Source organism: Bufo bufo, chromosome 1 (genome assembly GCF_905171765.1).
Source record: "Bufo bufo chromosome 1, aBufBuf1.1, whole genome shotgun sequence".
In the NCBI taxonomy this organism is placed as follows: Eukaryota; Metazoa; Chordata; class Amphibia; order Anura; family Bufonidae; genus Bufo; species Bufo bufo.
Window position 1 is genome coordinate 562679683 of NC_053389.1, and position 26377 is coordinate 562706059.

Consider the following 26377-nt stretch of genomic DNA (forward strand, 5'->3'; position numbering starts at 1 on the left):
CCTCGGAACACAAGTAATGCATCTCGTCAGAAGATAATATTTTTTCTCAGAAAAGTATTTAAAATATGTTTACAATATAGGAAGGTGTCAAATTCTGCAGGTTAAGCATTTTTTATGCATTTAGGAAATACGTATGAACACTAACTGTCGAAACAAATTGTGGTTTAAACAGACTGCTCATCACTCAGTTTTTCATCAATTACTTAATATTGAAACAGTTGTAGAGGTAGAAAGAATAGGACGGACACTTACCACTGGGATCATCAATCTTGTTTATTCATTGACATAATCATCATACACAATAGGGCTGAGGCGGACTCACATCTCCCAGAATGCCAAGTAGCGACGGCTGTTTCGCGCATACTGCCAGTAGCCGGAAGAAGCGCAGTTTGCGCGAAATGGCCATCGCTACTTTGCGTTCTGGGACATGTGAGTCCGCCCCAGCCCTATTGTGTATGATGATTATGTCAATAAATAAAGAAGATTGATGATCCCAGTAGTGGGTGCCGCTGATTCTTTCTACTTCTACAATCAACTGTTTGAGCCGTTGTCTTCTAAAAGGCAGAGCACCATGCACACTGCAGTATACAAGGGTCAAGAGACTAAGCTGGGCTGGAGTACGTACCGAGCGGTGCAGTCAGTGGTCTGTCTGTTTTTATTATTGAAAGAGGAATATTTGGATTAACCACAGTGAAAATTCCTCAAAAGTCGCTTGGTGACTTACCGGTATTTGAAAGGGTCACCAAGCTTAAAAACTCAATAGTTTTAAATTATGTAAAATATTAGTTACGTTAATATATTTTATTATTTTTTGTTTTTGTAAATGTTGTTTGTAGCTATTTTACCAGGTTACAATGTATACAATAACTATGGAGTCTGTTGGAAGGCTTTTCCATTTTAAAAACTTAGCATGGTGGCTAGAAGCGCTTGAAGACACAAAGGACTGTATCTTTCTTAGAGCAATCTGTTGCATTTTGCAGAAAAAGCACTTTGGGAGAGATCTATTACTATCAGCGCTTTCTTTGCTGGTCTTGATTTCCTCTGTATAGGCGAACAATGTGCCTAATTTATGGTGAGGTGCCAGCTTAGTCATAGATTTGGCACATCCTCCAGCAGGTTGTGCTCCAGACTAAAGTCTAAGGCTGCCTCCTAGCTGTAGCAGATGTCTGTCTTCAGGCTAGAAAACTCGCGTGAATAAAGATTAACATGCCGGATCTCCTGGCCCCGCCATAACCATGTCCTTCACAGAAAGTGGCAAGGGCAGCATTAAAACGACACTTGAGACAAAATGTAGGCGCAGTGGCATTTATAAAGTTGCAAACTCAAGGTTTGCAACTGTTTTACACTAGAAAACTGGCATGAGATGGGATGATAAATCACCCTTTGTTCTAATATGCAAAATAACACTCTGGTGCAAAGAGTACAGACCCAAGCTCCGCTGTGCACTGAAGTGCTGCACCTTTGCAGAATAAGCTCCTAGCTCCTCATACTGCTCTCATCTGGGCACTGCAATCTCATAAATGTGCCAAGTGTTTTGGGATAGAATTTTGGGACTTGCACATTACAGCATTGTGTTCTGATGCTAAAGAGAAATTCTGATGCATGGCACAAGCATGACATTATGGGGGCAAGAGAGAGCAGTATTCAAAAGCCTGACCCTGTAAATCAACAAGGGAAAGGAGGTGGCATACTCTACGGAGGGACTGCGCTTTGAAGTACTAAGGGACTCAGGCTTCCCCTCAATGCACCAAACCGCTCAATTGGATATTTAAAAAAAGTGCTCTTTTCTACCCAGTGCAGCAAAAGATTGGTCTAACAAAAGCACCAATTTAAATGTATCCACAAGTCCTACCAATTGATATGCTTGGTTTAATAGGCAAAAACCTGCTGACAGACTCTGTTAAAAAGGAAAGGGTAAAGATGAGAGGTTCACTTGAAAGAAAATGTATCTTTGCTGAGCTCTTTCTGTAACTTTCATAGACTTCAGTGGTGTCAGTCACATATAGCTACCTCTCTGTCTGGTCTTATTCTGTATGTGGGATACCTCCTTTAATGTTTAAATATAGCATAATCTGAATCTTCTAGTTGCTTTTTAAAGGGGTTGGACACTTCCTGGTTACTGCTTATCAATGTGTTTGTAGGATGAATATATACCACTTACAAATATCGACTTTTCTCAAATTTAGCAGCAGTTTCTATATTTCATGCCTCCTTGTTTGCTAAGTATTTTGTGCTGTTCACATGGAGGTCCTGGCTGCTGATGGAGGCAAATATGACACTCAGCCTCCTCTTTTCAAATACACTTCATCTGCTATCTGCACTGTTGGGCGTCTAATGCAGGTACAGTCTATTTGAATGGAGGAGGCTGAGTGATGTGTCTGATCACATGACCCTCCATTAGCAGCCATCTTATGAAAAGACCTTTATGTGGACAGAACAGCACAGAAGATTTGCTCAACAAGGGGACATGGATTATGAAATACAGCAAACTGCGCAGAATATCAACAAAGGCTATATTACTCAGCGCCATATAATATCGTACATACACATTGGTCAACAGTAGCTAGAAAATGGCCAAACCATTTAAGTAGCTGATTTCTAATATATTTATAAAATTAGTCAACTGTTCTCTTATTTTCTTTTAAATTCCTTACCCAACTCATACAAACACTCACAATTAGTTATAATTTTGTACCATTTGACCACAATATATTCTTGTATACCTACTCTTGGCTAAATTAAAACAGTATTTATTTGATCAATTTCAAATTATTTCACAGCGTTTTATTTTAACTTTATGATAAAATATTATTGTATAAACCAAAATACTGAATTTCCATGCAGCATTATGTCATGCGGTCGATTTTTTTTTTTTACAATAATCATAAGCAATTAAAAAAGTGCATGCACAGATTTTTAAATAGCACACATACATTTATTAAACATAAAACAAACAAAAGCACAACAATGAATGCACATATTTGACAGTTACAAAGAATATTCTGCTTTAAATAAGTAAATATTTAAAATATCTGAAGCACCCACTTCCAAATTTTTTGTGAGATCTCCTTGCTGCTGCTAAGGGCTTGCTAAAGCATTTTGCAAAGCAGACTATTGCAGGTGCTGACAGCAGCAAGGAGTTTGAAATAACATTGTTAGTTGTCTCATAGTCTCTAAATAAAATATATATTAAAAATGTAATCTGACTATGCAAATTATAATATAAATTTGTTTGAAATGAGATTGGTAGGTGAACATGAACACCAAAATATTGAATACTTGGAATTCAAGTTTCATCCTTTGTTTTCTGGTATAACCTATATTCACATTTACAAAATTAGGTTAAATGATTTTACAAATTTGAAAAATGTTCCTGCTTTTACTAATTTATTACTAAATGATTTAATATTAATAATTTTTAAATATATCAGACAGCACATACATATATAAGGTGAGGGAACAATTTTGACTTTTTTTTCTAATATACACAAATTATTTTGAAATACCACTTTAAAGTTCCACATACAATGAGAATATGTTATATGTACATATATAAATAAGGAACAACAAGAACAAAAGGAACGTGAAAACAGAACAAAAACAACATACTTTCAAAGAAATCAAAGTAGAAAAGAATTACATAAAGAAAGAACATATAGAATCCACAATAGAAATGATGTTTAAAAGTCACAAGATACATTAATAGCATGCATAGAAATGAAGGTTTGTGTTGTGATAAAGAATTCTGATTCCCTGATTACCTTCACTATCGGACATGGCATGCTGAAAGTCATCCATAATGAATGCAATGTCTCGATCATAGCCACGAGCTCTGGATTCTTCTCTCATGTGCTGTTGTACTTCAGGCAAAGAATGACTAGACCCAAACTGATCCCTGGTGTCTGCGGATATTGGTGGCAAAGGTCCAGCTGCAGCTCTTGCCATTCCCATTGGTTGACCGACAGGACTTAATGGACTTTCTTCTTCAGAGTTCTGTGCTACTATTGGAATCCTTCCCCTACTTTGACTAATAGGAAGACTAGATGGTTTTGTTCTTCCGGAAGGTGCTACATGGCTGAAAGTTCCCTCTAATGCTTCTGTCTCATTAGCTTTCTGTCTTAAAGATGAACTAGATAAGTCTCTTTTAATTGACAAATCTAGACCATAAACAGATGATGGTCTGGATGAAGGACGTGATCGACTACCACTTACATAGGGTTTATCGACTTCATCCTGCATTGCAGTTCTTATATTTGTATTATGTGTTGACCCAAGGCTTTGAGCCATGGCAGGGCCCAAAAATTTTTGTTGATCTGTAATATTTTTCCTTAAGCCATATGTGATATCATCCTGCAGTAGTCTTACCTTTGAAGATATACTTGGAATTGAAGATGTACTAGAAGAAAGATAGCTGGAATAGTCAGGTTCTAGATCTCTACTTTCCTGAATTGGTGAAAACTTTGAAATCTTTGGATCTATTAATGATTTTTTATGCTTGGGTTGTTTTTGATACAGTATAGCAGGCGGTAACTGTTTAGCAGCCTGTTTTTCTAGTGTGAGTCTGCTAATGCTGTATTTCTCACTTTTAGGGAAGTGTCTGTAAAGACTATCTGAATGATAGTAAGGTGAAAAGCCAGCCAAAGGATCTAAATTCTCTGTACCTCTACGGAATTCTTGTTTTATTTGATGTTTGAGAAGTTTTAGCTCATATGGATCTTCCATAGAATCTTCATCTCCTTTCCCATATGCATGTAATCTAGTAGAAGTTGAAATGGGTGCTAAAAAGTCTGTTACTTCAGGAGTTCTTCGAGATTCTACAGTTCGAAGTAGACGGTCAGTTTTGGAAAGCTCTTTCTCATGTAGTCCAAATGCAGAACTCATGGAGCCTGAACCTTTAGTAAGTTCCCCGATGTCATCGATTAGAACATAATTCCTGGAAGCATGATGTTCTAGATCAGCATAAAAAGAATCTGCAGATATGCTAGACATTGGACTACTTGCCATGCTACTTTTTTCATCCAAGCCTAACCGTAAATCTAAAGTACTATATTTGCTGCCAAGATGAGAAACAGAGTAGCTGCTGTCAGTAGAAACAGGTGCAATTATAAGAGGTTGGTTTCTTAAGACATCATAATGTGATGTTATTTTAGAGTCTAAATCTAATGCACCTTGTCTTGCTTTTTGCTGCAATAGTAATAACTGTGAAGGGTGTTGATAAGATGGTTGCTGACTTGATGTGGACTGTGGCTGAGGAGTAAAAGACACAGTTGGAACAGCTTGAAAAGTTGGCTGGGTTTGGTATGATGAAACTTGCTGATGGTATAAAGATGGTTGGTAATGGGACTGTTGGGGAAATTGTGTTGGGGCCTGAGTAAGTAAAGTAGGGGTCTGATATTGGTACTGCGTGTAAGGACTTGTCTGAGGTGCAAATTGAGTTTCTGGCTGAGTCTGTGGTGGCAAATAAGGACTGTATTCTGTTTCTGGTGCTGTTTGTGGCCTGTCTAAACCAAGATGGTTTTCAATTCTAGTTGGCCTTGTATTACTAACTTCACTATCTGACATGTAATCACGATCTTCAGCAACACCTTGTAGATAAGCTCTTTCTCTCTTTTCTCTCTCTTTTAACAAAGCTTCTTTTCTCCTGTTTATTCCCATTTCCAGATATCTCAGTTTTGCATCAATTTCTTTTTCTTCCTCATCCAACTCAGCTTGTTTTTTGCGCAGTTTGGAAGATTCTCTTTCAACGAGATCCAATTCTCTATCAATATCTTGAAGAATTTTAGCTCGAGCCATTGTTGTAGTTCTACAAATTCTTCTCCGGGATAAAGATCCAACTGTGCTGTATGTAGACTGCAAGATATTGCCAGCTTCTTCTGGTGGAGGGTTTGGAAGTGTTCTTTTAACCTTCTTTTGAGTACCACTTTGATTGCCTTTAGTCTATGATGCAAAAATAATAGCAGATACTGTATAAGTCAACTACCTAACCCTTAATTAGAGTTAACTTAATTCAGAAATATTAGGCAAAAATCTATTTGTGATAATTACATTCTATACACATTGTGAACACCACCTGCTATACGAAATGGGGCAAATTTACTAATGTAATTGTACCTAGACCTTGTTGTAAATTGTGCAAAAATTGGTGAATTTTTGGGACATAATGCTGCATCAAGATTTAGATCTATTTATGAAGCAAATGTACTGAAAGGAATAATCTACAGTACCTTGCTCAGTTGCTTTTTTTTTTTTTTTCCAGCATGACATGGGGGCGCGTCTTAGCAGGAAGGAGAATTACTTAAATTGGTTTCTGAGATTTTGATATTGATGACCTATCATCAGGATAGGTCATCAGTATCTGATTGTGGGGGTCCGACACCCGGGACCTCCACCAATCAGCTGTTTGAGGCTTGATATTGCATTACACCCCATTCACTTCTATGGGGCTGAGACAAATACCAAGCACAGCCACAATACAATGTACAACGCAGTGCTTGGTAAACTGTGAGAAGGCCGCAGCGCTCACAGGGGCGCCAATGTCTTCTCAAACAGCTGATCTGTGGGGGCCCCAGGTGTCAGACCCCCACCGATCAGATACTGATGATCTATACAGAAGATAGGTCATCAGTATCAAAATACCAGAAAACCCCCTTAAGGTTTGACACTACAGTTTGGTATAAAGTAAGTAACCAATAGGTGCATAAAATTAGACAACAGATCACATTTTCTTAAAATGTAAAATTTAAAGTTAATACTGTGCAAATATGAGGTAGGATTAGTATATCTGTCCCATTTTGCAAAGTTTAATAAATTTGGCACCTGTCTGTTTATACCAAAAACAATTTTAAAATTAAGTACAACATATAGTAAAAGACATACTATATATGAAACAAAACTTGGGGGTCATTTATTATTAGATATATGCCAATTTTTGGCATATATCCGTCACAGATTTGGTCGCAAAGGGAATTTGTGCCCAATTCTCACACCAGGTCTAAAAAAGGGGGCATGGTGTGCGTGTGGGGGTGGGGCGAGCCAGCAGGCCTGTCTCATTTATCATTTTCTATGCTTGTTTTAGGAATAAAAAATTATCTACATCTACACCAGCAAGGAAGATGATGTAGATTTATGCCTGTGGTGGAGGCGCCTAATTTATTTAAAGGCTGGCTGGGTGACTAAAATGCTGGTCTTAATAAATTACCCCTTTGATGTTCTATGATATCTTGTAACGTTCTATGATAACTTATGCAATGTACAGCAATGTCAATTTTCTTTGGAAGAGTACACGTAACTGTACATTGTCAAAGAAAGTACCACAATGAGCAGTGTGTAACTTCCATCATCAAACCATAGTGTGTGTTTTAACCCCCAAGGATCTTTTCATTCTTTTTTTTCCCTTTGATTAATCAATTTACTCTAAATGTACTACAAAACGTTAAAATACTAAAACCTCTTAACTCTCTATGACTGGATATACTGCAGGGTTAGGGCGAGTAGGAGTTTTCAAGCCTGATATGATGGAGCAATAGTTTCCATATTATCAATTTATAAAACGCTAACAAGCCCAAATTCTGTAGACCAGTTGACTTAACGTTAAAGTGTTTGTTTAAAGAGTGCATTTGTGCTATACACTAGCAATTCAGGATGCACAATAGCCAAAGATACATAAAGTAATCATTTGCATGTTCCAGCCCTATATTCCATAATGACAATCTTTTTTTATTATTTTATGAATGTATGCCAATTCATTTATGATCTTACTATGCTGTTTATTAACAGCTTTGTTATTTGAAAAAGAAACCACACCATTTAACACAAATCTTAACATAGATTTTGATAGCTGAAGAATCCAAGGTACCAGAGATTTCAATAAAGCACCAATGGTTTCATTTTTGTCATTAATTGGCGACGTTTTGGCCACGCAGGGTCTTTTTCAAGCCAACACAAAAGCAAATGTATGTCTTGTCTTGGAAAAGGCCCTGTGTGGTCAAAATGTTGCCATTTAATATGATATAAATAAAAGATTAGAGTTTTAATGAAATCTCTGGTGACGTGAATCTTTCAATCCTGAATTTCCTGCAACGAGGTGGGGGACTGCTCCAAGATTGCACACTGACCGTACACAAGGACCAATTCATCTCGTTTAACGCAATAAAGACCAAGTACTGTAAATGTATGTTTTCTTGTTGTGGGCTTTAATTCTACACTGTTGTAAATGTATTTTGCAGTGCTAAGGCTACATTCACATTCGCGTTTTGTGCGGATCCGTCATGGACGGATCCGTTCAGATTATACGGCCGTCTGCATCCGTTCAGAACTGATCCGTTTGTATTATCTTTAACATAGACGGATCCATCTTAAACACTATTGAAAGTCAATGGAGGATGAATCCGTTTTCCACTGTGCCAGATTGTGTCAGTGACAACTTACATTGTGTGCCAGGACGGATTCGTTTGGCTCAGTTTCATCAGACGGACACCAAAACGCTGCAAGCAGTGTTTTGGTGTCCGTCTCCAAAGCAGAATGTAGACTGAACGGAGACAAACTGATGCATTCTGAGCAGATCCTTTTCCATTCAGAATGCATTAGGGCAAAACTGATCCGTTTTGGACCGCTTGTGAGAGCCCTGAACGGATCTCACAAACGTAAAGCCAAAACGCCAGTGTAAAGTAGACTAAAGGGCACTCTGAGTGATTGGGCATCAACTTGGCAATTGAGGTTCAATGTGGATAAATGTAAAGTTTTGCATCTTGGTAGTAATAATCTATGTGCTTCATATGTCCTAGGTGATGTAACACTGGGAGAGTCACTTGTAGAGAAGGATTTTGGTGCCCTTGTAGATGGTAGATTAAATAACAGCATACAATGTCAATCAGCTGCTTCTAAAGCTACTAGGATATTGTCATGCATTAAAGAAGGCATGGACTCAAGAGGATGTAATATTACCACTAAACTGATGGAGGGTCTAATAAAGATTAAAATAATTACATTTATTTAGTCTTGAGAAGAGACATTTAATGGGGGACATGATTAACCTATACAAGTACATAAATGGGCCATACAAAAAATTTGGTGAAAAACTGTTCCATGTAAAATGCCCTCAAAAGACAAGGGGGCACTGCCTCTGACTGGAGAAGAAAAAGTTCAGTCTCCAGAAGCTTCTTTACTGTAAGAGCTGTGAATCTGTGGAATAGACTTCCTCAGGACGTGGTCACAGCAGGAACAGTGGACAGTTTTAAAAAGGGGTTTAGATGAATTCTTAAAAGTAAATGACATTTCCTTTGAAAACGTGTAGAAATCTGAGTCTCACTTCCTTCTGGGATTCAAGTCCCCACCTATCCCTTGGTTGAACTTGATCGACCGCATTAAGTATGTAACTATGTAAGAGGAATCTACACAGCTGGAGAAGACAGAGGTGGCTTATAACTGTTTCTGTCTTCTCTTTTGCAGCCTACTGTATATAGTGGTCAGTAATAACTATACTGTGAACAGAGGTAGCAGAAATGCCCCATAGTATGGCAGAGGTGTTGATAAGCTTTACAAGTGACTGTCACAACAGGGGACGGTTTTCAACTGTAACAGATGTCTGAGTTACAGCAGAAAACTGAAAAAGGTATTACCTTATGAGCGGCATACTACAATGAAAATAAATAAATTAATTTTATATATATATATATATATATATATATATATATATATATATACACTGCTCAAAAAAATAAAGGGAACACAAAAATAACACATCCTAGATGTGAATTAATTAAATATTCTTCTGAAATACTTTGTTCTTTACATAGTTGAATGTGCTCACAACAAAATCACACAAAAATTAAAAAATGGAAATCAAATTTTTCAACCCATGGAGGTCTGGATTTGGAGTCACCCTCAAAATTAAAGTGGAAAAACACACTACAGGCTGATCCAACTTTGATGTAATGCCTCCACGTGCCTGTATGACCTCCCTACAACGCCTGTGCATGCTCCTGATGAGGTGGCGGACGGTCTCCTGAGGGATCTCTTCCCAGACCTGGACTAAAGCATCTGCCAACTCCTGGACAGTCTGTGGTGCAATGTGACGTTGGTGGATAGAGCGAGACATGATGTCCCAGATGTGCTCAATTGGATTCAGGTCTGGGGAACGGGCGGGCCAGTCCATAGCATCAATGCCTTCGTCTTGCAGGAACTGCTGACACACTCCAGCCACATGAGGTCTAGCATTGTCTTGCATTAGGAGGAACCCAGGGCCAACCGCACCAGCATATGGTCTCACAAGGGGTCTGAGGATCTCATCTCGGTACATAATGGCAGTCAGGCTACCTCTGGCGAGCACATGGAGGGCTGTGCGGCCCTCCAAAGAAATGCCACCCCACACCATTACTGACCTAATGCCAAACCGGTCATGCTGGAGGATGTTGCAGGCAGCAGAACGTTCTCCACGGCGTCTCAAGACTCTGTCACGTCTGTCACATGTGCTCAGTGTGAACCTGCTTTCATCTGTGAAGAGCACAGGGCGCCAGTGGCGAATTTGCCAATATTGGTGTTCTCTGGAAAATGCCAAACGTCCTGCACGGTGTTGGGCTGTAAGCACAACCCCCACCTGTGGACGTCGGGCCCTCATATCACCCTCATGGAGTCTGTTTCTGACCGTTTGAGCAGACACATGCACATTTGTGGCCTGCTGGAGGTCATTTTGCAGGGCTCTGGCAGTGCTCCTCCTGTTCCTCCTTGCACAAAGGCGGAGGTAGCGGTCCTGCTGCTGGGTTGTTGCCCTCCTACGGCCTCCTCCACGTCTCCTGATGTACTGGCCTGTCTCCTGGTAGTGCTTCCATGCTCTGGACACTACGCTGACGGACACAGCAAACCTTCTTGCCACAGCTCGCATTGATGTGCCATCCTGGATAAGCTGCACTACCTGAGCCACTTGTGTGGGTTGTAGACTCCGTCTCATGCTACCACTAGAGTGAAAGCACCGCCAGCATTCAAAAGTGACCAAAACATCAGCCAGGAAGCATAGGAACTGAGAAGTGATCTGTAGTCACCACCTGCAGAACCACTCCTTTATTGGGGGTGTCTTGCTAATTAGTAACATACATAGTAACATAGTACATAAGGCCGAAAAAAGACATTTGTCCATCCAGTTCGGCCTGTTATCCAGCAAGTTGATCCAGAGGAAGGCAAAAAACCCTGTGAGGTAGAAGCCAATTTTCTCCACTTTAGGGGAATAAAAAATTCCTTCCCGACTCCAATCATGCAATCAGAATAACTCCCTGGATCAACGACCCCTCTCTAGTAGCTATAGCCTGTAATATTATTACGCTCTAGAAACACATCCAGGCCCCTCTTGAATTCCTTTATTGTACTCACCATCACCACCTCCTCAGGCAGAGAGTTCCATAGTTTCACTGCTCTTACCGTAAAGAATCCTCTTCTATGTTTGTGTACAAACCTTCTTTCCTCCAGACGCAGAGGATGTCCCCTCGTCACAGTCACAGTCCTGGGGATAAATAGCTGATGGGATAGATCTCTGTACTGACCCCTGATATATTTATACATATTAATTAGATCTCCCCTCAGTCGTCTTTTTTCTACAGTGAATAACGCGAATTTTGATAATCTTTCAGGGTACTGTAGTTGCCCCATTCCAGTTATTACTTTAGTTGCCCTCCTCTGAACCCTCTCTAGCTCTGCTATGTCTGCCTTGTTTACAGGAGCCCAGAACTGTACACAGTACTCCATGTGTGGTCTGACTAGCGATTTGTAAAGTGGTAGGACTATGTTCATATCACGGGAATCTATGCCCCTTTTGATGCAACCCATTATCTTGTTGGCCTTGGCAGCAGCTGCCTGACACTGGTTTTTGCTGCTTAGTTTGCTGTTTATTAAAATTCCTAGATCCTTTTCCATGTCAGTGTTACCGAGTGTTTTACCATTTAGTATGTACGGGTGACTTGCATTTTTCCTTCCCATGTGCATAACCTTACATTTATCAGTGTTAAACCTCATCTGCCACTTATCTGCCCAAGCCTCCAATCTATCCAGATCCCTCTGTAGTAGTATACTGTCCTCATCAGTGTAAATTACTTTACACAGTTTAGTGTCATCTGCGAAAATTGATACTTTACTGTGCAAGCCTTCTACAAGATCATTAATAAATATATTGGAGAATAGGGCCCAATACTGACCCCTGAGGTACTCCGCTAGTGACAGTGACCCAATCTGAGTGTGTACCGTTAATAACCACCCTCTGTTTTCTATCACTCAGCCAGTTACTTACCCACATACAGATGTTTTCTCCCAGTCCGAGCATTCTCATTTTATATACTAACCTTTTATGCGGTACAGTGTCAAATGCTTTGGAGAAGTCCAGATATACGACATCCATTGATTCGCCGCTGTCAAGTCTAGAACTTACCTCCTCATAGAAACTGATTAAATTAGTTTGACATGACCGATCCCTCACGAAGCCATGCTGATATGGCGTTATTTGCTTATTTCCGTTGAGATGCTCTAATATAGCATCTCTCAGAAAACCTTCAAACAGTTTACCCACAACAGATGTTAAACTTACCGGCCTATAGTTTCCAGGCTCTGTTTTTGGCCCCTTTTTGAATATTGGCACCACATTTGCCATGCGCCAATCCTGTGGGACATTCCCTGTCAGTATAGAGTCTGCAAATATCAGAAATAAGGGTCTGGCTATGACATTACTTAATTCCTTTAGGATACGGGGGTGTATGCCATCCGGTCCTGGCGATTTGTCTATTTTAATCTTTTTAAGCCGCTGATGTACTTCTTCCTGGGTCAGACAGGACACTTTTAATGGGGAATTTATTTTTGCATTCTGCATGTCATCTGACAATTTATTTTCCTCAGTGAATACATTGGAGAAAAAAATATTTAACAGCTTTGCTTTCTCCTCGTCGCTCTCTGCGACTCCCCCCTCATTACTCTTTAAAGGGCCAACACCTTCAGCTTTATACTTTTTAACATTTATATAATTGAAGAACATTTTAGGGTTAGTTTTACTCTCTTTGGCAATTAATCTCTCGGTCTCTAGTTTGGCCGCTTTTATTTGTTTTTTACATGTTCTATTTTTTTCCTTATAGTTTTTCAGTGCTTCCGTGCAACCCTCCTGTTTTAGTGTTTTATATGCTTTCTTTTTGTCATTTATTGCTTTCTTTACAGTTCTATTTATCCACATTGGTTTCTTTTTGTTCCTTAACCTTTTATTACCATACGGTATGTACCTCTCACAATGAGTTTTTAGGATGTTTTTAAAGATATCCCATTTTGTGTCTGTATTTGTGAGGACTTTGTCCCAGTTAGTTTGGCCTATGGCCTCTCTTAGTTGGCTAAATTTAGCTTTTTTGAAGTTTGGTATTTTTGTTCCTCCCTGTAGAAACGCTCTTTTGAATGATAATTGGAAGGTTATTACTTTATGGTCACTATTTCCCAGGTGTCCCCCGACCTGCACGTCTGTTGTTCTGTCAGGTCTATTGGTTAATACTAAGTCCAGTATGGCCGTCCCTCTAGTCGGGTCCTGAACCAGTTGGGAGAGGTAATTGTCTTTGGTTATAGCCACGAACCTGTTTCCCTTATGAGATATACAAGTTTCAGTTTCCCAGTCTATATCTGGGTAGTTGAAGTCCCCCATAATAACCACCTCATTATGATTTGCCGCCTCGTCTATCTCGTTTAGTAGTAGATTTTCTGTGGACTCTGGTATATTAGGTGGTTTATAGTAAACTCCTATTAGTAATTTATTGTTGTTTTTAGCTCCATGTATCTCTACCCACAGTGACTCCACATGTTCATGTCCCTCACTTATATCTTCTCGGACTGTGGGCTTTAGACAGGACTTTATATAAAGGCAGACCCCTCCCCCTCTCCGGTTTTGACGATCCTTTCTAAACAGACTGTAACCTTGTACATTAACTGCCCAGTCATAGCTATCATCCAGCCATGTCTCAGTTATTCCCACTATATCATAGTCCTCCTCACACATCACTAATTCCAGTTCACCAGTTTTATTAGTCAGGCTTCTGGCATTAGTATACATACATTTGAGAGGTTTATGTATATTTTTTACCCTACACCACGGGTGTCAAACACAAGGCCCGCGGGCCGAATCCGGCCCGCCAGACCTCGTCATGTGGCCCGCGTAGCCGCAGGCGGCCCCCGCTCCTCCTGGCTCCTGTATCGGGTGTATCGCATAAGGAGCGCTGTGTATTACCGGTACTTACAGATACAAGCGCTCGCCGAGAGGAGGCAGGCTGGGAGGACGGGCGCTGGCAGTGTGAGTCATACGTCACGCGCCTGCGCCGCCCACTTTATGAATGAAGCAGGCGCGTGACGTATGACTCACGCTGCCAGCGCCTCTCCTCCTGGCCTGCCTCCTGCCTCCTCTCTGCTACCTACCGAGCGGCGAGCGCTTGTAGTTGTAAGTACCGTAATACCCAGCGCTCCTTATGCGATTACATACAATTACAATTAACTATTAGACATAGGATTATACAGTGAGCGGGGCCCGTGTAGTAGAATAGTCACTGCACGGGCCCCGCTGACATAATAAAAGCAGATGCCGGCCCCTAGCCCGTGTATTGGGGGTCATTCACACTACAGGGACACTTATGGAGGGGATCTGTGGATGACACATAGCATAAGATGCTATATATGTGTCACCCACAGATCCCCCCCATAAGTGTCACCCACAGATCCCCCATAAGTGTCACCCACAGATCCCCCATAAGTGTCACCCACAGATCCCCCATAAGTGTCACCCACAGATCCCCCATAAGTGTCACCTCAGATCCCCCATAAGTGTCACCACAGATCCCCCATAAGTGTCACCACAGATCCCCCATAAGTGTCACCACAGATCCCCCATAAGTGTCACCACAGATCCCCCATAAGTGTCACCACAGATCCCCCATAAGTGTCACCCACAGATCCCCCATAAGTGTCACCACAGATCCCCCATAAGTGTCACCCACAGATCCCCCATAACAGTGTGTCACCCACAGATCCCCCATACCAGTGCGTCACCCACAGATCCCCCATACCAGTGCGTCACCCACAGATCCCCCATAACAGTGCGTCACCCACAGATCCCCCATAACAGTGCCATCCACAGATCCCCCATAACAGTGCCATCCACAGATCCCCCATAACAGTGCCATCCACAGATCCCCCATAACAGTGCCATCCACAGATCCCCCATAACAGTGCCACCCACAGACCACAATTAGTTCAAAACCCACCAAAAGCACACCTTTTGGTTCAAATTTTTTTTTTCTTATTTTCCTCCTCAAAAACCTAGGTGCGTCTTATGGGCCGGTGCGTCTTATAGGGCGAAAAATACGGTAACCCTTACAGTTCTGGAATGTGTTGGATAACACTGACAGCATTATGTCAGTGTTATCCAACACGTTCCAGAACTGTAAGGGTCACATAGCATCATGAATCAGTATAATGCTATGTGACCCCAGTCAGCGCTTGCAGGTCAGGCCGGGACCGGCCCTTTGAGGGGGACCAAACTGCTGATGCGGCCCCCGATGAATTTGAGTTTGACACCCCTGCCCTACACCTTTCCTTCTGAATTGTTCTAGTCCCTCCTTCCATTCCTCCCCCATTCTTATTACCTTGCCCCCGGTCTCTATCTGCACTATCTTCCCCTCCTATAACGTAATTACCCTCCCCCCTAGTCCCTAGTTTAAACACTCCTCCAACCTTCTAGCCATCTTTCTCCCCAGCACAGCTGCCCCTTCCCCATTGAGGTGCAGCCCGTCCCTACGATAGAGCCTGTTGCCGATAGAAAAATCGGCCCAGTTCTCCAGGAACCCAAACCCCTCCTTCCTACACCAGTTCTTGAGCCACTTGTTAATCTCCCTAATCTCCCATTGCCTTTCTTGTGTGGCTCGTGGTACAGGCAGTATTTCGGAAAATACTACCTTTGAGGTCCTTGCCCTCAGCTTTTGACCTAAATCCCTGAAATCATTTTTAAGGACTCTCCACCTACCTCTAACTTTGTCATTGGTTCCGATATGGACCATGACCGCTGGATCATCTCCAGCCCCTCCCAGTAATCTGTCAACCCGATCCGCGATGTGTCGAACTCTAGCGCCAGGAAGACAGCACACTGTTCGGCGATCACGGTCTTTGTGACAGATTTCCCTATCTGTTCCCCTAATAATGGAGTCTCCCACTACCAGCACCTGTCTGGCCTGCCCTGCTCTCCTGGTTCCCTGCTTACTGGAGCTGACATTCCCCTGACTGGCAGAGGAAGTGTCTGGCTGCAGCAGTGCCGTCCCCGGACTGACATCCCCCTCATCTGCCAAACGTGCAAACTTGTTGGGGTGTGTCAGATCAGGGCTAGCCTCCCTGGCACTCTTCCCTCTACCCCGCTTTCTAACTTTTACCCAGCTAGCTACCTCACTTTCCTCAGCCTCCTCTCTGTCACCCTCCCCCTCATCTACCCCAAAGAGTGCTTGCTCGGTGAGAAGCAAACTCTTTTGCAAATTATCAATGCCTCTCAGTGTTGCAACTTGCCCATTTAAAGACTCGATCTGCGATTCCAAACGGGTAATTTGCTCACATCTAGAACAAAGATATACACCCTTGAACTCCTGTTCCAGGACTGCATACATCATGCAAGATGTGCACTGGACTGCGTTGTAAATTGTGCAACACATACTAAATGGGGATTACAACAGTAAAAAAGTAAAACAGTATAAATGATTTAGATTTAGACCCTGTCTGCTGTAGTTGAAGGACCACGTAAAATTAAGCCAACAACACACAAGGAAATTATATCCAACCTTAGTTTCCAAACTCCTTTTCTTAAACTCCTTATTTTTTAACTCCACTTAATAAGAAGCCACTTAGTAGAGCAAGCCTCAGAAAGAGCAGGCTCTGAAGAGTATAAGTGGCTCAATTTATAGCACCTGGTTGCCCCGGGCACTCGCCTTAATTAAGCAGAGAAAAAAAAAAAAAAAGCAATTTTAAATGCAAGTACACGAATACAAACACTTAACTTTCAATGATCTCTGCTGCAATCCACACTCAGCCACCTGCAATCACTCCCACACAACCACACACAGCTCTAGAACTCCTTATTTTTTAACTCCACTTAATAAGAAGCCACTTAGTAGAGCAAGCCTCAGCAAGAGCAGGCTCTGAAGAGTATAAGTGGCTCAATTTATAGCACCTGGTTGCCCCGGGCACTCGCCTTAATTAAGCAGAGAAAAAAAAAAAAAAAAAAAGCGATTTTAAATGCAAGTACACGAATACAAACACTTAACTTTCAATGATCTCTGCTGCAATCCACACTCAGCCACCTGCAATCACTCCCACAAAACCACACACAGCTCTAGAACTCCTTATTTTTTAACTCCACTTAATAAGAAGCCACTTAGTAGAGCAAGCCTCTGAAAGAGCAGGCTCTGAAGAGTATAAGTGGCTCAATTTATAGCACCTGGTTGCCCCGGGCACTCGCCTTAATTAAGCAGAGAAAAAAAAAAAAAAGCGATTTTAAATGCAAGTACACGAATACAAACACTTAACTTTCAATGATCTCTGCTGCAATCCACACTCAGCCACCTGCAATCACTCCCACAAAACCACACACAGCTCTAGAACTCCTTATTTTTTAACTCCACTTAATAAGAAGCCACTTAGTAGAGCAAGCCTCAGAAAGAGCAGGCTCTGAAGAGTATAAGTGGCTCAATTTATAGCACCTGGTTGCCCCGGGCACTCGCCTTAATTAAGCAGAGAAAAAAAAAGCGATTTTAAATGCAAGTACACGAATACAAACACTTAACTTTCAATGATCTCTGCTGCAATCCACACTCAGCCACCTGCAATCACTCCCACAAAGCCACACACAGCTCTAGAACTCCTTATTTTTTAACTCCACTTAATAAGAAGCCACTTAGTAGAGCAAGCCTCAGAAAGAGCCTATAATTTCCACCTGTTGTCTATCCCATTTGCACAACAGCATGTGAAATTGATTGTCACTCAGTGTTGCTTCCTAAGTGGACAGTTTGAATTCACAGAAGTGTGATTGACTTGGCGTTACATTGTGTTGTTTAAGTGTTCCCTTTATTTTTTTGAGCAGTGTGTGTATATATATATATATATATATATATATATCTCCACACATTTACAAATATAAAATACAGATAAAAAACCCCACTGCATATTCCAACACAAACTGTCTCTATAGCCACTATACTCAGACTACACTTAAAAAAATAAAAATAACAGATATATATATATATATATATATATATACAGTATATATATAGGTATATTTTGTCTAACCATTTAATAATCAGCGCATTTCAATCCTAAATTACCAGATAGCCCAGTTAACACAACAAAGGCAAAAATAACAACACATCAAATATATTATCACTCTATGTTAAAAATTTTATGCAGATACTTTCTAGACAAGTGAGGCAAAATATCAATAACAAAGAATAGGACATGTTCTATTTTTTTTTGTGGGGCTACGGAACGGACATACTGATGCGGACAGCACACGTTTTTTTGCGGAATTAATGGGTCCGCATCCTATCCGCAAAAAAAATGGAACGGACATGGAAACAAAAAACGTTTGTGTGCATGTAGCCTAACTGAAAGGTCAAGACGCCAAATATCCAAGTATTCCATATCAGATTGAAGCTTTATAATAAACTTAAAGGGGTTGTCCCATGAATAATATTCTATAGTTTTCAAACCAGCACCTGGATCTGAATATTTTTGTAATTGCATGTAATTAAAAATGTATTGAAACTACTGAGTTATTTAAATAAATCTATCTATATAGCATCACCTGCTGTTTGCCCTTTTTCTAATTCCTCTGTCCTGCTCAGCACATGCTCAGATCCATCCTTTAATTGTCACTAGCTGCAGCAGACGGGACACACCCTTTGTGAAAGGATAAACCCTCTGAGCTGCCAGCTTGAAAGAAAAATAAGCAGAACAACTGAAGCAATTAATGGGGAGATCGCTGGATCCATTTAAGGTACAGGGCTGGATCTAGGTTTGTTAGAAAGTGACATGTACTAGATCAGTGATGGCGAACCTTTTACAGACTGAGTGCCCAAACAGCAACCGAAAACCCACTTATTTATCGCAAAGTGCCAAACTAGCGATTTATCCTGAATACCAATACAGTATATCTTCCATGTACTTTATCATGTAGCTATAATAGCCTGCCTACATTCAATATGCTGCCTGTGCTGTTCATAGTGCGCCCTACTCTGATAAATTTGGCAGGAAAAGTCTAAGACATACTGGAACACCATAGACTTTTTCCAGGGTGTCGGTGCCCACTGAGAGGGCTCTAAGTGCCGCCTCTGGCACCCGTGCCATAGGTTCGCCACCACTGTACTAGATTATGCATTTTTATTTATTTTTTATTAATCATGGGATAACCCCTTTAATGTATGGTTCAAAAGGTCCTAGTTGTCCATAGCACACTAGAAACTATCAGAGCAAGAAATCAAATACTGTCCATGCTCATCTTCCCTATATAATTAGGGCAAAGGCTGTGAACCAGTTTTAGTTGGAAACGGTATAATTGATGACTATATATAGGCTTGAATGAATCGGGTTCAGATTGCTATATCCGAACCCGATTCATTTGAAAACTTTGTTTACAATATCTCCTCCGTGGTGCGCTAAAATGTATGGGCTCTTGCTTCGTTTCTGCACATATAAATTATTTTAATTACTTTTCCAAAATCTCATTAATGATGCTGAGTTCAGCTTTGGATTCTGGAACAGTAATTTATGTACAGAAATGAAGTGTAACATCATAGATATGAGACAAAGCAAGTCTCACATTATATGCAGCAAGTTTTGTCAGGCATCAGAGGAGCGTAGGCTCGGAATCGCCCACAGGGGAATAGGTGAATCCCCCAATGGGCCCCTGAGGAAGGTGGGCCTCTACTCCCCCACCCTCCGCACAAGTGGCACAAGATACAACAGGCTGATTCATCAGGCGGCTGAGATGATTTCTAGGTATAGAGGAAGGCTAGCCAGTATCCTCTTTCCCCAGGAACCTGCCATCATAATTATCTTGAGGGTCTTGCTGTTGCCGTTTGGGTAGCAGTATTTGCTTGTAGCTTTAAAGTGGGCCCCCAAAATGAATTTTACTGGTGGGTCCTAGGTTACCCAGTCCGACACTGGCAGAGCTCATGTATTTCAGCGCACTATAGAGGACATATTATAAACAAAGTTTTCAAACAAATTTGGTTCAGATAGAAAAATCCGAACCCAATTCGCTCAAGGCTTAATTATGTTCATCAATGAATATTGGATTGTATTACTATTAAAACATCACTTTTATGTCTTCAATTAAAAATCCAAAACATGCCAAGCGCCCTAGATGATGCAATAAATACACTAAACATGCACAAAAGCAAAGCTTTGTGTTAGTGCCAACCTAACTGCACTCCACAGCCTGACCAATGCTAGCATTTACCGGAATAATGTATGATCATTCTTGTTGGTCCAGCATACCCCAGAAATTCTGAAGGTGCTACTGTTCACTTTCACATTTAGTCATCTGGTCTCTGATACACAGCATAATTAAAATTCAATATGAATGAGCATTACACACATTGGATTTTATGTATGATGCCTATAGCCAATATATGACAGAAAATAAACATACTGTATCTTGACACTAAATAAATATATTCATAGGAAGATTATGAATCTGGTGCAATCACTGGTTCTTTAAATGACTTGGGAACTATACATAAAGGGCTTTATATTCATCACTAATCACTATTGAAACTGGAAGTTTTAAAAATACTATTCTTATTTGATGTGTTAAGATAAATTTGTTAATCATGATATGGTACCTCTATGAGGTCAAGTCTATCTCACAATATTATACTGTATTTTATACGTCCTTCACTTATTTACTAGTTTTACAGAATAGGCTGGAAAATGTCTAGTAACTCCATAATAGGTCTGTATTGTGTAACATTTAAAATATATATTGAATTTTTTTTTAATGTTTTTCCAAAGATTCCTAGAAATCATTAGTGCATAAAGGACAATGATCAGCATGAAGGTATATTATGGTACTATACTATTTTAAAGCTCCAAGTTGTACAGAGCAGTAACAAGGCAGGCACAGACAGGTGTCTATTGGGACTCTGCTTTACTTTGGTATGTTTCTGATTTAATATGGATATTTTTTTAATGTCAGATTTATAATGAATCAGACAACATCATTATTCTCTTCAAAAAGCATTGTGGTGCCACAAAGAGGCATCATAGACGGCACACATCCATATGGACATAGGCAGCTATAAAGTCCAAAATAAATTGGCTTTTTATTTGTAATATAATAATTGTTTCTGTGCTATGCAATTGGGCGACAATTATTTTAGCCCCTTTCCTGGAATTGGTCACAACTAGAATCCAAATTACCCACCTTCACTTAAATAAATTTTCAAGGCTCTTGATATGGATGACCCTTCCTCAGTATTAGTCATAAATATCCAAGCTGGGAGGTTCCAACACCCAAGACCTCCACAATCAGCTGTTTCCCTGCAGCCTCTGGCATGGGAGCTAGCGCTGTCAATGGAACAGGAAGCACAGCTCTGTTCAAAGTGTAGTGTTCATGCCCGATGGGAGCTGAGGTGCAGTAACCCGGCACAGCCTCTACACTTTGAACAGAGCAGTGCTAGTTCCAGTGCCTGAGGCTGCAGGGAACAGCTGATCGGTGGGGTGCGGGGTGTCAGATCCTCACGGATTGGATATTAACCTCTTAAAGACCGTGCCTTTTTTCATTTTTGATTTTCCCTCCCTATCTTCCAATAGCCATAACTTTTTACATTTTCTATTCACATAGCCATACGAGAGTATATTTTTTGCAGAACAAGATGCATTTTTAATTACACCATTTAATTTACCATGCTTTGTATTGGAAAATAGGAACAAAATTTTTTTGTGTTGTAAGATTGAAAAGGGGTAAAATTGAAAAAAAAATAAAGGTTTTTGGGGTCTTTTGACATCACGGCATTCACTGTGAGCTTAAAAACATGACGTCCTTATTCTGCAGCTCACTGCGATTACGGTGATACCAAACTTGTATAGTTTTTATTTTAATTACTTAAAAAAAATTAAAACCTTTGAAAATAAATTTACATTTTCTTTGCATCGCCGTAACTTTATTAAACTCTAGGGCTTGTAGAACTGTCGTTTTTATTTTGTGGAATGTACAACTTTACTTTACTGTTATTCAATTTTTGGGAGGAACAAGATGAGAACATCTTTTTAAATATTTTAATAGTTCAGACATTTTCAGAAGCGGCAATACTTAATATGTTTATTTTTTTATTGCTTATATATTTTTACATGTAAAATTGGGAAAGGGGGTGATTTAACCCCTTAGGGACCGGGCTCATTTTCACCTTAGGGTGGCAGTTTTTTTGGTACTAGTTTAGGGTACATATGATTTTTGGTTGCTCTAGATTACACTTTTTCTGAGGCAAGGTAACAAGAAATGGCTGTTTTGGCACCATTTTTATTTTTTGTTATTTACATTTATCTGACAGGTTAGATCATGTGGTATTTTTATAGACCAGGTTGTCACGGACACGGTGATACCTAATATGTATACAATTTTTTTATTTATGTAAGTTTTACACAATGATTTCATTTTTGAAACAAAAAAAAAATATCATGTTTTAGTGTTTCCATAGTCTGAGAGCCATAGATTTTTCAGTTTTTGGGCGAATATCTTGGGTAGGGTATGATTTTTGCGGGATGAGATGATGGTTTGATTGGCACTATTTTGGGGTGTATATAACTTTTTCATCGCTTGCTATTACACTTTTTGTGATGTAAGGTGACAAGAAATGGCTTTTTAATTATTATTTTTTTTTTTTACGATATTCACCTAAGGGGTAGGTCATGTGATATTTTTATAGAGCAGGTTATTACGGATGCGGCGATACCTAATATGTATACTTTTTTTATTTACTTAAGTTTTACACAATAATTGCGTTTTTTTTAAAACAAAAAGAAATGATGTTTTAATCAAATGTTTCATTTTTTGGGCGATTGTCTTAGGTAGGTGCTCATTTTTTGCGGGATGAGGTGACGGTTAGATTGGTAATATTTTGGTGGGCATACGCCTTTTTGATCACATGCTGTTGTACTTTTTGTGATGTAAGGTGCCAAAAAAATGGTTTATTTAGCACAGTTTTTATTTTTTACGGTGTTCATCTGAGGGGTTAGGTTATGTGATATCTTTACAGAGCCGGTTGATATGGACGTGGCGTTACCTAATATGTCTACTTTTTGTTTTTTTCCCTAATTTTTACCAATTTATTTTTTTACTTTACTTGGGGAAAATAAAGTTTTTGTTTATTTTTACTTGAAACTTTTTATTTTTCGGTGGGAAAACTTTATTTTTTCAACTTGTTTTTTCACTTTATTTTTCGTCCCACTTTGGGACTTCAAATTTTGGGGGTCTAATCCCCTTTACAATACATTCCAATACTGTATTGGAATGCATTAGCTGCATGGGACCCAATGGCACCGCCGCCTGCCGCAACCTGTAAAAGCTGCAAACCGCAGGTTTGAATTAACCTGCAGTTTGCGGCGATTGCCGACACTGGGAAGTCACAGGACCCCCCCCGCGCATTGTCCCCGGGTGCCTGCTCAATGATTTGAGCAGGCACCTTGTTCCGATCACCGCCCGCTGTAACGGAACATCATGCCGTACCGGTACGTCAAGTGTCCCGAACAGGTTAACCCCTTCAACCCCGGGCCTGTTTTCACCTTCCTGCCCAGGCCATTTTTGTGTCACTTTATGGGGTGATAACTTTAAAACGCTTTTACTTATACAGGCCATTCTGAGATTGTTTTCTCGTCACATATTGTACTTCATGACAGTGGTAAAAATAAGTAAAAAAAAAAAATTATTTAGAAAAAAATACAAAATTTACCAAAAATTCTGAGAAATTTTCAAATTTTCACATTTCAATTTTTCTACTTTTAGAATAGATAGTAATACCTTCAAAAATATTAATTACTTTAGATTCCCCATATGTCTACTTCATGTTTGGACGTCCCCCATTTTATTTTTTTGGAGACGTTAGAAGGCTTAGTAGTATGGAAGCAAATCTTGAAATTTTTCGGAAAATTTCCAAAATACACTTTTTAAGGACCAGTTCAGGTCTGAAGTCACTTTGTGAGGCTTACATAATAGAAACCACCCAAAAATGACGCCATTTTAGAAACTACACCCCTCAAGGTATACAAAACTGATTTTACTAACTTACTTAACCCTTTAGGTGTTCCACAAGAATTGATGGAAAATGGAGATGAAATTTCAGAATTTCACTTTTTTGGCAGATTTTACATTTTAATCAATTTTTTCCAATAGCAAAGCAAGGGTTAACAGCCAAATAAAACTCAATATTTATTACCCGGATTCTGTGGTTTACAGAAACACCCCACATGTGATCGTAAACTGCTGTACAGGCACACGACAGGGAGCAGTATGAAAGGAACGCCATACGGTTTTTGGAAGGCAAATTTAGCTGAACTGGTTTTTAGATGCCATGTCCCACTACGGGATAAGGTGCCAGTTTTTATTGGTACTATTTTAGGGTACATATGATTTTTTATTGCTCTATATTACGTTTTTTGTGAGGCAAGGTAGCAAAAAAATGGATGTTTTGGCACAGTTTTTATTTTTTATTTTTACAGTGTTTAACTGAGGGATTAGGTCATGTGACTTTTTTATAGAGCAGATCGTTACACACGTGGCAATACCTAATATGTCTACTTTTTCTTATTTATTTAAGCTTTACACAATAATAGCATTTTTAAAACCGAAATAATGATATTTTAGTGTCTCATAGTCTGAGAGCCATAGCTTTTTTACTTTTTTGACCGATTCTCTCAGGTAGCATCTCATTTTTTGCGGTATGAGGTGTCGGTCTGTTTGGTACTATTTTGGGGGGCATACGCCTTTTTGATCACTTGCTGTTGCAATTTTTGTAATGTGACAAAAATGGCTTTTTTTTTTTACACTGTTTTTAATTTTTTTTTACAGTGTTCACCTGAGTGGTTAGGTCATGTGATATTTTTATAGAGCTGTTTGTTACAGACGTGGCGATACATAATATGTATACTTTTTTTATTTTTTTTACTTTAGCACAATAATAGCAATTTTGAAGCAAAAAATAATCAGATTTTAGTGTCTCATAGTCTGAGAGCCATAGCTTTTTTATTTTTGACCGATTCTCTCAGGTAGGGTCTCATTTTTTGCAGGATGAGGTGATGGTCTGATTGGTACTATTTTGGGGGGCATACGCCTTTTTGATAATTTGCTGTTGCAATTTTTGTGATGTAATGTGACAAAAATAGCTTTTTTTTACAGTTTTTTTTTTTACGGTGTTCATCTGAGTGGTTAGGTCATGTGATATTTTTATAGAGCTGTTTGTTACGGACGTGGCGATACCTAATATGTATATATTTTTTTATGTATTTCACTTTAGCACAATAATATCAGTTTTGACCAAAAAAAAAATGATGATTTAGTGTCTCCATGTTCGGAGAGCTATATTTTTTTTAATTTTTTGGGCGATTGTCTTAGATAGGGGCTCATTTTTTGTGGGATGAGGTGACGGTTTTATTGATACCATTTTGGGGGGCATACTCCTTTTTGATCGCTTGGTGTTGCACTTTTTGTGATGTAAGGTGACAAAAAAGGCTTTTTTTTTTAACTGTTTTAATTTTTTTATGGTGTTTATCGGACAGGGCAGATCATGTGATATATTTATAGAGCTGGTCATTATGGACTCGGAGATACCTAATATGTGTGTTTTTTTTTTTTTTTTCTTCTGTTTTTTATTATAAAATAAGGGGAAAGAGGCTTTTTTTTTCTTTTTTACTTTATTAATTTTATTACTTTATTAATTTTATTAAAAACACTTTTTTTTAAAATTTTTTACTTTACTTCATTTATGACATTCACTTTTGGGGGTCTGATCCCCTCTGCAATGCATTACAATACATCTGTATTGTAATGCATTGCCTATTAGTGTATGACACTGAGTCTGGATCTCCTCGGCTCCCGTAGAAGGCAGCGCTGACCGTGACATAGAAGGGGTTAATCCGCTGGCATTGGCTCTTACAGCGATGCCGGCGGATACAGCAGGGGCCCCTGCTACCACGGACTGCCGGGCCCCTGCAGTGATCGCGCGCGCACCACTCCGGTGCCTGCGCAATCACTATGACGTACTACTACATCACATTGCAGGAACTCAGTGGTTTCCATGACGTAACAGTACGTCAAAGGTCGGGAAGGGGTTAAACGTTTAATAATTAGGTTTTT

At 39.8% G+C, this 26377-nt stretch overlaps 1 protein-coding gene across 1 annotated transcript in view; it reads right to left on the minus strand.

Moving 5' to 3' along the window:
• Positions 1–26377, minus strand: part of PCLO (piccolo presynaptic cytomatrix protein) — a 193708-nt gene that overhangs the window by 137169 nt on the left and 30162 nt on the right. The window contains exon 5 of the mRNA XM_040414091.1: positions 3762–5937. Coding sequence (XP_040270025.1) covers positions 3762–5937 — 2176 coding nt within the window. The remainder of the gene's footprint in view (positions 1–3761; positions 5938–26377) is intronic.